This window comes from Berghia stephanieae, chromosome 5, assembly GCF_034508935.2.
Source record: "Berghia stephanieae isolate SIO BIC M18660-M18661 chromosome 5, UCSD_Bste_1.3, whole genome shotgun sequence".
Lineage (NCBI taxonomy): Eukaryota > Metazoa > Mollusca > Gastropoda > Nudibranchia > Aeolidiidae > Berghia > Berghia stephanieae.
The window spans coordinates 6581931-6596082 of record NC_088364.1 but is presented as its reverse complement, the minus strand read 5'-3'; the positions used below and the strand labels follow the sequence as shown (position 1 = coordinate 6596082).

At 35.8% G+C, this 14152-nt stretch overlaps 1 protein-coding gene across 1 annotated transcript in view; it reads right to left on the bottom strand.

The window, feature by feature from the left end:
* The window catches only part of LOC144972315 (protein FAM149B1-like), a gene marked incomplete in the record, with an annotated part of 145774 nt that extends 131904 nt beyond the window's left edge, over positions 1-13870 (bottom strand). The window contains 2 exon segments of the mRNA XM_078913408.1: positions 8461-9230; positions 13589-13870. Coding sequence (XP_078769534.1) covers positions 8461-8510 — 50 coding nt within the window.
* Between the last annotated feature and the right edge of the window lie 282 nt (positions 13871-14152).

Sequence of the window (14152 nt, the reverse complement as noted above, 5' to 3'; positions counted from 1 at the left end):
AAAACAAACAACCCAACAAAATCACCAAATTGGCTTGTTACGCCGTACATGGATAATCCTTGGCGGCAATAATGATAGGTCTATGTATTGTTGTTACGTGTGAGGTCATTCTTCCATTAATCCCCACTACTATCCCAGACAGATAACCCCAACTCCCCTGGGGAAGCGTTGTCTTCTGGGCTGTGTTTGTGTTTGTGCCCAGTGTCCAGAGGAAATCCCTACAAGAGAGGCGCCTCTAGTGTTTATATTGTACACACTTGTACTCTGTATAAACCGCTAAAGCGTTGAAGAAGACCCCGAAGGACGGAACTCTAATGTGATAAGTAGAGAGGAGAGCTTAGATAGAAAACAAATGAGACCATTTATATATATATATATATTTATATATATATATATATATATATATATTATATATATATATATATATATATATATATATATACAGTATTTTCATATTATGTAGGTATGAACGTTTGAGTATTTGCCTTTGTAGTTATACACGGACAAGACACTGGGTGCTCAAATTGTTGCAGCTACATTGCACATCAAACTCATTTACGTGGCTTCACTCAACCACCCCTCTCTCAACCCGGCTATATATATATATATATATATATATATATATATATATATATATATATATATATATATATATATATATATATATACGTAAACAGGATACAGTTCACGATTGAAGAAGCAGATAATGTAACGATACAGCAAGGAGACAGCTACCACTAGGCAATGCAAACCTTTTTTGTTGTTGTTTTTTTATATTCGTTTGTTTGATTTGTTTTCGTTTTTAAGGCTTTACGCCACCTTAAACACTTTTAAATCACTTCAGCACCATTTTTTTAAAAGGAAGAATATGAGATAGTAAAAATATATTAATTAAAAGTCTAGATTTACAAATAAAAGCATCAGTGAAAGGTAAGAGAAAAAAAGACTGTGTCAACTGGAAGTGGATTCCAACAGCAAACGATCAATCGATGTGCTTATTCTAAGATCACCTTAAAGTCCCACCAAAACACTGGAACAGAACTATACTAAAAGGAACACACTAAAATGTTTCATAAAACAGATTCAAAACAAAACAAAACAAAATTGACTGTAAACAACAGACAATATGGTTTATAAGGAAAAACAATGTCATCTCCCAAAACTAAAAAAACCACATAATTTGACTGTTTTCCTCTCGGTCAAGAACTCCGGCCAGGTCCAGGACAAAACCAAGAAATCTCATTCCAAAACCAAAAAAACAAAAAACAAAACAAAACAAAAAACAAAACAAAAACAGAAAGCAACCGGGAAAACAAATATAGGATGAATAGAAGACACAGTTAATGACCTCTCTGCCCACTATGGGAGTGGGAGGTCTTTAGACCCCACCCAGAATGCTAACCTTTATTCAGGGTAATTCAATATCCAAGAGCTAATTATATTATGTGAGCCATCGTATCAATCCGGCATTATATTGGGAGAAATCAGTGCTGATGGTGACAAACAGGGGAAAAGGGGACACTTTTGAACTATATACTGCATTTAAGCCCATTTTATTTCTGTATTAATTCCCCTTTTTAGGGCAACTGAGATTATAAACTATCATTGGCACTCTAGTTAACTTCTGGAGAGTGGGAAACTGCACCTATTTGTTCCACCACACATCAAGTCTCTCACTGCCAGTACATTTGATTTAGGGGAAATGTAATTTTTAAGAGGAGACCATTCCTCCTCTGACTCCAGAATCGCAATTTCCGCGGATCCGAGGAAAACCACCAGCATTGATAAAGACAATGCCAAATTATTGGAATTAAGACAACGAATATCGTGCACGTTTCTAAACCACCTCGCTCCTCCCTCACGGTGATGATGTAAGTTAAGCTCGATGAAACATCAGGTCACTGCCACCACCACCACCACCATCACCACCGACAACAAAAACTACAGCAACATCAACAAGGACATTAAGGAATTTCAAGGTCCTGTAATAAACAATTTATTACAGCTACTTCGTCTGTCACATTGGGGGCCCTATCTGATAAATCAATTCGAGGTCACGCAACCGGCAGCACGTTATTTTATTGTACCTCGATCACGTGACAACTCGATGGAGATCATTTATTTACATTCGGCACCAAAGTCGTTGGAGTCCCGTGGTCTCGCCGATAAAATGTTCGTGACAACAAGTTGGCATCGGGACAAATCTATAGGCGGATAGAATATTATCAAGACGGAGTTCGTTGAAGATATCTTTTTTTTTTTTAATCCAAATTAAAAAAAAAAAACTCAAACAAACAGACAAACAAACAACTCATTTATTTGCCTTTTTTGGAAGTATCAGGTTCGACTGGTCTCAGATTTGAGACATTTTGACAAGTTGGGGGTCATCTTGATTGATAGAAATGTTAAGTTTACTAGCCAAAATGAAAAACTTAATGTTGTTGTTGTTTTGTTTTTGGTGTGAACAGAACTGAGATCCGGATTAAAGGAAAATCATTAATATATTCTCGATCTTATTTTATGGGGCAGCGTGGCTCAGCGGTATGGTCTTTGCTTCGTATCCGAAAAGTACCGAGTATGATCACCCGCCGCTGCGCTGTGTGGCCTTGAGCAAGTCACCACCTCGCCTTTATTCAATTTGCGGTGCTGCACTGGGGCTGACGCCTGGATTATTCCAGTTCCAGTCTTCCCTTGGAATAGACCCTAGAGACAAATTTCTCCTATGCGATAAGCAAAGGGACTTTTATTTTATTTTTTATCTATCAATTTATTTTTAAGACTCATGATTAATTGGCCTCAGTAATGAGACTTTGACAAGTTGGAGCTCATCTTTATCAATTCATGAAGTCTTAGGTTTAACAAGCCTCATATTTTTTACACATGTTAACTGTCATACTCTTTTAAAAATTCATTATAAAAATGTTGGCCATAAAACTTAAGAAACCGTCCTTCAAATATCGATTGATTATAATGACCCTCATCTCACCAAAAACTCTCAAATCTGCACCTTAGTCTTCAAGGAAGTCCCAGGTTTGAGAATTTTTGACAAGACAATGGTCATTTTAACACATAGAACAAACTTTTCTTCTCACAGAACGGTCGGCAGTTCAATGTGATGTGTGTGTGTGGGGGTTGGGGGGGGGGGGGGGTCTCACTCTGTCGATATTGTTTTCTGACCAACGGGAATAATTTTTTTAAAGTTTTGAGTCAGTGTGGGGTAGGGAGAGAGAGAGAGTGAGGTCAAGTGAGGATAGCATTGGAAACAAAAACCAAAACAAAACGCCCCCCCCCCTCCCCCCGAAAAAAATAGCCATCTTCAAACATAGGCTAAAAACGCTTTTACGTGATCAAACACAGCTATACAGAGAGAGAGACCCTTGCCGTCCTGTTTTGTAAAAGCTGAGAGTAGGTACTCAATTCCCAATCAGCGTGGCTGGTTGAGACTTCAAAAAGAAAAAAAAAACCCAATGGGAAAATTGATTCAGCACAAAAACAAAGCCATTAACCAGTTGTTACCTGGCGTTCTCTGGAAAAACACGTATTTAAACATTTGGCCAGAAGAAAAATCGTCCTTGCGAAGTCTTCGTTAAATAATAATAATAATAATAATAATAATAATAATAATAATAATAATCAATGACACTTTTTGAGCGCTTTCCATGAACCAAATATCTCAAGGCGCTTACAGTCCCAGATTTGAGAGTTTTTGCTAAGATGAGGGTCATTTAAATCGATCGATATTTGAAGGAAGAGTTTTCTGGCCAAACTTTTAAATACGTGTTCTCCCAGAGTACGACAGGCAACTGCTTAAGTTCTCCATCCTCCACTCGCCCCGCCCTTACTGGGAAATAAAACAAAATAATACTCATTCTGATCTTTCAGGCCCATGGAGTCGTAATTTATCCCCGACACTGTACCTTATAGGGGCAGTAACAATTATTGCTTGCCACCCCTTGGTTAGGTAGGTAATTTGCGGTGAGTTACTTTCCGCCCAGATGTAACAGACCTAGTAACCCAAATACTACTGGGTAGACAGACAGAAAGGTCAGTTTTAAAAAAAATACATTTTTTGAATGTCTTTTATCTCATCTTGAGCATTTATATAGCACTATATCCACTAAACGTGCTCTAAGCCCTTTACAGAGGGTCCCTTAACCAACAGCAACACTTAACATGTAGGTCGAGATATGAAGCCTTAATAGGCGATATTACGATTTTAAATTATTTTTACGGACTGAGACAACGCTGCTAATGGACAGGTACTCATTTTTATACCCGAGTACGGTGAGAAAATGTGAGTAAAGAGCATTTCCCAAGGACTCCACCATGCGCCGCTCAACGCGGGACTCGATCCCTGGATCTGATTAAAAATATCTTGATAAGTTACAAAGTCGAGCTATGCTAGAGTCAACCCGAACCCCGCGTGGAATGGGGCAAAGACTGGGGACAAACATAAACGTATCCCTAATGAGATTTTGATACGGGTCTGGTGTCCTGTCCTTATACACCACTACTCCTGCCATACTCTGGGGGGGGGGGGGGGGGGGGGGGGGGGGGAACCCAAAAAACAAACACAATTTAAAAACTTTGGCCAAAAAAATCGGTCTTCAAATAACTGTTCCTTCTTTGAAGTCCCAGGTTGGAGAGTTTTTTTTTGGTTTGTTTGTCTTTAGTTGTTGTTGACAAGATGAGTGTTATTCCAATCGATCGATATAATTTGAAGGACTAGTTTTTCGACCAAAATTTTAACAACGTGTTTTTTTAATGTTTTGTTTTGTTTGTTTTGTTATTTTGTGTGTGTGTGTGTGTGTGTGGGGGGGGGGGGGGGTCTTCCTTAGTACGGCAATAGAAATGTACGAATTAAGAAATTATGAATATTCATATAATTTGATTTATTATTAATCAGTTTATTGTCACACTCTAGAAAAACACGTATTTAAAATGTTGGCCAGATAACACCCACATCTTGGAAAAAAAACCCCAAAAAAGCAAGAAACAAACAAACAAACAAAAAAAAAAACCCCTAAAACCTGTGACTTCTCAAGGTCCCTCTCTCTCTCTCTCTCTCTCTCTCTCTCTCTCTCTCTCTCTCTCTCTCTTTCTCTCTCTCTCTCTCTCTCTCTTTATCTCTCTCTTTTTTTCTCTCTCTCTCTCTCTCTCTTCTCTCTCTCTCTCTATCTCTCTCTCTCTTCTCTCTCTCTCTCTCTCTCTCTCTCTCTCTCTCTATCTCTCTCTCTTCTCTTTTCTCTCTCTCTCTCTCTCTCTCTCTCTCTCTCTCTCTCTCTCTCTCCCTCTCTCCCTCCCTCACAGAGCCTATATTCTGTGTGTAAGAGTGTGTCCCCTTCCTAATTCCGTTTCTCGGCCGATTGGCTTTCACCACATACGTTAATCCTCTTTCACAGGTTCACGCAGTCAAGGCTTATAATACAGATATATCTGGACTGGCCAACTCTCCAAAAATTCCTATTTAAACTGTTGGCCATAAAACTCGTTCTTCAAATATCCATCCATTAAAATGACCCTCATCTTGGCAAAACTCTCAAACTTGGGACTTATTTTTTAAAAATCTTTTTTTTCTGGTCAAGATGAGGGTCATTTTAATTGATCGATATTTAAGGACGAGTTTTCTGGCCAAATTTTTAAATAGGTCGTATTTTCTTTTTTAAGAGTGTTCTTACACATTGTACAAATGAATTTATGTCTATGTGTGTGTGTGCGTGTGTGTGTGTGTGTGTATGCGTGTGTATTCATCTGTTGTGTGTATGTATATGACTGTTTGTGGCTAAAGTGTGTAAGTGTGTTTATGTGTGTTGGTGTGTTTGTATGTGTGTGCACTGGAGCAGTGTATTTACAGAGTATAGTAACCCTAATGGTATAACAGCTCGTTACCAATAAACCAATGTTGCCAACCACATATTTAGTACTACAATGCCACTTAGGGCAATTACTATGGTCATTTATTATTATTATAACTGTTAGTATTATTATTATTATTGTTATTATTATTATTATTATTATTATTATTATTATTATTATTATTATTATTATTGTTATCATTATTAATATTATTATTTTTATTATTATTATTAAGATTACTATTCTTGATATTATTATTATTGTTATTATTATTATTATAATAATAATAATAATAATAACAATAATAATAATAATAATAATAATAATAATAATAATAATAATAATAATAATAATAATAATAATAATAATTTTGTTTTTATCATTATCATTATCATTTTTATTGATATCGCCATCATTATTATTATTATTATTATTATTATTATTATTATTATTATTATTGTTATTATGATGATGATGATGATGATGATGATATTGATGATGATTATTATTATTATTATTATTATTATTATTATTATTATTATTATTATTATTATTATTATTATTATTATTATTATTATTATTATCATGATAACCACTACTATTTTATGATGATTATTATTATTGTTTAAAAAGCAAAAAGTGACACACCTCACCTAAACTTTATGAAGTCAATGTTAAATCAAGTCCATAATTGCATTTGGTTATCAGACCTGCTAATATACGCACATTGACTTTACTTTAAATATGGCCTAGCACCTCAAAACGGTATTAGGTTGAATTGAATTATTTTTTTAAATAATAATAAAAAAATAGAGCATTTATATTGAGCAATATACACTAAATGTGCTCAAAGAGTTTTACAAGGGGTCCCTGGTCAACAGTAACATTTAACATGTAGGATGGGACATGATGCCTGTCAGGCGATATTACAATTTTCGGACAAAGACAACGCTGTTAACGGTCAGGTACTCATTTTACACCTGAGTACGTGAGAGAATGTGATTAAAGAGCCTTTTTCAAAGACTCAACTATGCGCTCTGCGAGGCTCGAACCCAGGGATTTCCGATCCAAAGGCGAGGGTCAGACCACTAAACCACATAGCCGGTTGTAAGATGCCAAAAAGTTATCCTGCCCAAAAATGTGATCCACCATGTTAAAATAGTAATATATCGAGATGAACGAACCCTGAAAAGCGAGTTTAAAGCTGAAATAAATAATAAATAAATAAAAATAAAATTCTCTTTATTCATCCCATAGTGAAAATATGTCTCTTGTGTCTATTCCAAGGGAAGACTGGAATAACCCAGAAGTCAGCTGCAGTGCAGCGCCGCAAACTGAGCTAGGGCGAGGTGACTCGCTCAAAGCCACACAACGTAGTAGGTATTCGAACTCAGTACCTTTTGGGTACGAAGCAAAGATCGTCCTGCTGAGTCACGTTACCCCAGAGAGATGAAATATGAGCTTTTCATAATTATTTTTGCTAAGTAAGAAACTGTATCTATTCTAATGAATATGAAATAAACCCAATTTTCATGTATTTGTTGGTAAAAAAATTCCATTTCCAGCATCTAGTCATTCAAACATAATATTCCTTTGAAATAGCAGGCCACGAAAAGCGATTTGAAAATACTCAAATGATAAGAAAATTATTCTCCACTACAACGAACATGAACTAAACCCAAGTTTCATGTAATTTGTGGCTATAAATGATCAAATTCCATCACTTAGCTCATTCAAACAGAATATTCCTTTGAGATAGCGGGCCATGAACGTGATATGTTAGTGTGCGTTACTTTAAGAAACAATAGAACCACTGACTTCAGTAAAATATGTTACCGACTTAACCCAAGTTTCGCAATTTTTTACCATAAAGTCAATTTTTAGCATCTCATCAACCTGCCCCTTTCATCCTGCCTCACGGCTCTGGATATTAACAAGAAATGAAGTGAGTAGGAAAGTGCTAGAAGACAATAGATAATAAAAATTACGCCGCGGCAACTGGGCCTCAAACTGCGACCTTACTGAACGACAACTCCGCCTGGCCAGGGAGAATGTGACTCTAACCGTATGAGCATGGATAGCTCATACAGTAGAGTCATGTTCTCCCCGGCGGAGTTCTCGAGAAGTGAAGAGTTTTTACCAAGTTGAGACTTTGCTCTGCCCGTAGTAGGAATTGAACCAGGGACTTACCGTCCGTTCCAAAGGCGAGTGATATAACATATATATATATACCACAAAACAAACTAAACTTGAGTTTATATAGTATAAAATCCACTAAACATGCTTAAAGCACTTTACAAGGGGTCCCTAGCCAACAGAAGCATTTAACACGTAGGACGAGACATAACGTCTGTTAGACGAAATTACAATTTTTTTTTTCCAACAGACACAACACCATTAACAGCTAGGTACTCATTTTATACCGGAGTACGGTGAGAGAATATGAGTAAAGAGCCTTTTCCAAGGACTCAACTATGCACCGCTCAGAAAGGGACTCAAACACAGAAACTTCCGATCCAAGGGAGAATGTATTACCACAAGACCTCATAGCCAGACAAGACCACAAATCGGCACACAAAGAAAGTAAAAATTATGGGTACTCACACAACGAGTGGAACAGGAACTGGTTTTCGGACATAATTACTGGCCATCATCTTGTAGCTTCTTCTTCTAGCGTCTGGAACAAGATCCAAGGACACACGGAATGGCTGCTTTACATTGTAATCCTTTTTCCCCCTTGAAGTCCTAATCGTACATCGGTGCAAGAGGATGAATAAAACTCTCACAAGGCATCCAAATGAATCAGAATATGAATTTCATCCACTATAAACAGTATGAGGTTATAGTTTATTAACTGTTAAATTGAAAATTTTACACAGCGCAACGGGTGTGATTCAACCTCACGAAATAATATCTTTCAAACAGATTATGAGTAACTAAGTTTCGCATACTTTTGTGTGTAGGTTGCAACTTTTTATAATGGTAGTTTTGGCAGGCAGAATTGGTGAGAATTTTACTAAGTCACATGCTATTTATATTTTTCAAAAGTATCTTATGCTACGATCCCTTATAGGAGAAAGGATGTGTGACAACCACTCCGTGTCACTAATTGGAAAACAACACATACTAAGTTTGATGGATTCAAATAGATCAATGGATGACGTTACACACTCTTTCCAATTAATCTAAGACTCTATGTCAGTCTGAAATGGTTGGGTAGAGGGAAATATACTGAAGAAATCCATGAAGCGATAAATCCTATCAATGAATGCTCCAAATCATCATTCTTTCAATGACTGTTAAAAAACATTAGAAATAAAAACAGGATTTTCCAATTGTTACATCACCTAAGAACAGTATTACAGAGCTGCCTGCTATTACGAAAAATACATAGAATTATGAAAATGTTGGCTGAAATTTCAGAACTTCATGAGCATCTCTAAGTCATTAAAATGTATTGAAAATGAAAGTTGATGCCAGACGACATAAGTTTATGGATTTGGAGTGTTATTTAATTCTTGTGAGTGCAAATTGTTGATTTTTAAAGTTAAATATAGTGAGTAAAATTTCTTCTCTCCAAAAAATTACAAATTTTTAATTTTTCAAGTTTGCAGGTCTGGAAATATGTCAGGCTGAGCCTCATACTTATAACTGAAGACTGGGTTTCCAAAACTCTTTTAAGTCGATTTTTCTTTTTCTTTTTTTGAGATTTTCGATCAAGGAAATAAATTGAAATGTAAACTTTATTTTAAGCATCATTTGCCACAAGAATTTTCCTAGATTTGTGCGAATTTGAAGTCTAATCATGATAAAATAATAGACCGAATGAGAAATTTTAGTGGAAATAAACCTCAATACCTCAAAATGGGGAAAATGGAGTTCGGGAGTTTTGGAAAACCACTCTCCAATTGAACTTTTATCATAACCTATAACATAAATCTTAAATTTAAAAAAACAACTTTACTTTTTTTTTTAAAAGTCCTTCAGAGACATTAGGCCCATGGAGCTGGAGCTTATCCCAGTTTTTATAGTGTGAAATTGACATATCAATTACTTGCTACCCTTTCAATAGGATGATGGTCTATCTCAAAGTATTTTTCACCAGATCAAACAGACCCAGCTATCCAATCATTGATAGGTGGACAAGGGGGTCTGAAATTTTTTAAATCTCCACTTCAGCCAAGATCGATCGCAGTCCCTTTGAGTATGAAGCAAGTACTCTACCCATGGAATATGCCCGAAGTGCTTTTCAAGGGGTCCTATCCTAAGCCAAAAGCATACTTAACATTCAGAACAAGACATGACACCTGTAAGAAAATATTACCATTTCAATTCTTTTTCTCAACAGATTCAAAGCTTTTACACCCTGGTGCTCATTTTACAAACAAGAAATGAAGTTAGTAGGAAAGTGCCAGAAGACAATAGAGAATAAAAATTTTGCGGCGGCAATGGGGACTCGAACCCTCAACCTTACTGGTACGACAACTCTGCGTTATTATCAACATAAGTGCATGCTCCACTCACTTTTCTGAATTTTACAAACAAGTACACCGAGAGAATATGAGTAAAGTGTCTGTTCCAAAGAAACGTTTTGCTGTCAAGAGTCGGATTCAAACCAGGGACTTTAAAGTCTGTAGGTGAGTGTCATAGTATAAGATGACAAAGCTGTACTTATTTGATGTCACAATGACTATGTGATCTAGTGGTATGACACTCGCCTTTGGATGAAAAGGTAACGGATTCGATTCCCACTCTGAGTGACAAATAGTTCGAGTCTTTGGAAAAGGCTTTTTACTCACATTCTCTCACTGTACCCGGGTGTAAAATTAACAGTGTTGTCTCTGTCAGAAATAAAATTGTAACATCACCCAACAGGCATCATGTCATGAACTACTTGTGTTAAGTGTTGCTATTGGCTAGGGATCCCTTGTAAAGCGTTTTGAGCATGTTAAGTGGATATTGCACTATATAAATGCTCAAGTTTTGAGTTTTAAGCCCAAGTAAAGCCAAACAGGACTCCACTTACACAGCTTAAAAGCCTTACTCACACAGACGTTTGTAAAATATTAATGAATGACATAACAATTTGAGGAAATCTTAAATGTGCCTGTGACTTTGAGTGATGAAAGGGAAGGAATTCAAATTTTGAAATGCAAAAATAAGAATTAAAGGTTACTATTTGGCTCAAAATGGTCCTCTGTCCATAAGAGCATGATGCTTGAAATTAAATCCTAAGCTTAAACCATAACTTTTGGAATTTTTCCCATTTTAAACCATGTTGTGTATAAATTCAAATGTTTCTCATCTACTTCACTCTAAAATAACACGAGACTGGCACTTAACAGCGAGTATCCCTTTTCGCAAAGAAAGTAGTAAGTAACATTGACGCAACACATGTTTCGATAAAAAGTGCTAAATTACTGATACAACTTGTTGTGATGTAGCTTTGTTCGTGCACTTCGCTTTGTTATTATTTTCAACGCTTTGTTATGCTATGTCTGCTTTATCTGTTTTCGTAACTGTTTGCTTTTCTGCTTGTGTTGCAGATCACATGCTTCTCGTCGTATCTCTTTTGAATGTTGAATAAAGCCTAGACTTAGGTTTAAACTAAAGACAGACTCTTCTACACTCACTTCACAACTCTCTTCATGAAAATGGTTAAGTCTTGTGATTACAATTACATAAAAACTGGGAGAAATGTCCTGTCTTGGTCAGGCCTCTAAATTTAGGTAATACAAAATAAAACTGTCACTGTCAGTTCTGTAATGCTATAGAACTAACGCAGTGGCTATTTTTACAGTCCCATAAAGATGGTTCTTGGGGCTATTTTTACAGTCATTCATTATCTAATCCAATCTTTGCGTTAAGGCTTAGGTCACCAAGCATTGAAAGTTTTTTTTTAAAATTGAGCTTCATATTATCGGTACATCATGCTTTGGAGTCTCTTGTACTGTTTGATTCAGCTTATCATAAAGGCTTTATTTCTCATCCTCACTCTTGTCCTCTTGTGGGCCATAACAAACAATTAAATTACTGTCAATTTAGTATATTTTGAGCAGTAACACACTTTATAGTCACCTGGAACAACTACAAAAGACGTCTAACTTCTACCTCATGGCACAAGACCGAAGGGCGAGAGCTCAGGTGGCGCTGGTTCGGATAAGTAAGTAAGTAAGTAAGTATATTTTGAGTTGAATCTTGCCTTGAGCAATCATTCTCCCATTGGCTTCCATTCTAGTAGAGTCTTTCTTGCTTTTTTTTTTTATAATAGACAAGCGACGCCGTTTAAATATAAAAATAGCCCTGAGAACCATATTTAAGGGACTGTAAGATTAGTCATTGTGTAAAAATAATGTGAGGACTTGATTAGATTGATGAAAATATTGATCACATGAGTATCTGTTTATCATGAAGGCAAAAAAGTGTTGGTGTTTTTATGGAATCGATATTCTTAAATTTAGGCAACTGCTTTTCTTTTTTACCCAGGATACGACCAAATTAATTTGATTTTTTTCTTCTCAAAAATAAACGTTATTGTTGCCAGAATGATAAAGAAGTTATTACCATTGGGCATTGATAGCGTTTTAAAAGATGTTAATATTTTCAATTAAACGAGATCTGATAACTCAAAATTTTCAGACATGTAAGATAAGGGTTTCGGGTGAGGGTTTAATTTAAAATAAAAAGTTTTGCAATTTTCCATTCTGGACAGAAGGGTAAATGTATATTTTAAAAATTTGGGTAAATCGGAAACAATGAGGCTTTTACAGGATTTAGCCTATACTGAAAACTGTAAAAAAGGTGTAGCAAGTGCAAGTAAAACTTCTTAAAGAAATATTCATACCATTGTATCTCGTCTTTTTTAAGTAGAGAGATTTTTAGAGTATAGAAAATAAAACAATTTTTAAAAAAAAACCTTCCAAATTAATGATGCCACCATAAAGAGGTCTGCCACCTACATTAATTTTTACGATTAATGATAATAATGTAGAATAGCCTACAGAGTCCTTAAAAAGAAATGGGTTCCGTAAATATGTTTAGAAGTAGACGCTGTATGATGTAAAGAGTTGACAAGTCTTCATCACTGAAGTTCAGCCAACCAAGAAGAATAAGAAAAAGAAGAAGAAAAACACCCATCAATTTCTACTGAAATCTATGAGAAAGAAAAACAGAAGTTGGGCTTGAGCCCAGATACATATCTCCAGAGGTGTGCGGCATCCTAATCTACTCACTCCTACCCCCAGACAAGAGACAAACGTGAGAATTTATAGAGGGGTGTGCCTAAAAAAAGAAATTCCTTATTTTAAAAAAAAACAACAAACCGATTTTCTTAGCCCACATCTACATATGATTATTTTCACTCTGATATTTTGAAAGAGAATTTTGTTTCAAAATTCAAGCAAATATCATAATCATGTACAAGTAAGAATTTTAAATGTTATAATTAAGGACTTGGCCTCAGGATTAAGTTGTTTGTAAAAGACATTAACTCTTCTTTTGGTTTGTCCTATGCAGAAAACATTTGTCATTATGAAGAGACAAGAAAAACATGATGCCTGTATCAGTGACTACTGTACTGTAACCTGTAACTGAAACTGTGACTGTATTTTGAGTTTGAGTTTGTTTGAGAACTTATCTCTAGTCTAATCAAATTTGTACCTGGCTTATTTCTGATTTGCGACTAAAATCAACACAAAGACAAACAAAAATGTTGCACTTTATAACACCTTACACGACTTATTCAGTTAAGTTCGTTGCTTTACAACAATAAGCTCATTCATCTAACTTCATATTTCATGCAAAGCAAAAGCAGCAATGCGAAGGCCAAGTTCATTCCCTCCAATTCAAACTTAGACAGTGGTTATTGTTTTAGTCATTTTAAATGACATACACCATACAACAACATTGTTCATACTGTTGACGGTACAGCTTTTTTTTGTTGGTTTGGCAACTGATTACTTCTGTTCCAGCAAAAATAACACTCAACCACGATAAATCTACTGTAGCAGAAATGGAAGAAAAACAATAATGGTGGCAAAACTCGTAGACTGGGCATGCGTACTGCAGTCCTCGTCGCTTAGGCCATGTAAAACCCCAAGCCATCGCGTAGCAACAGCTTATTTTTCTTTAGCATTGTAAGCGAAAATCGCCTCTTCACATAAAAATAAATTCGGAGTTTATTAATATATCACACTAATTTTAATTTGTCAAGCACTTGAATAAAAGTAAAGGGAAATGAAGCATGTTTCGTGAGCTGCAGGTATGTATATTTGACAAAAAGTATGATATCAACTGC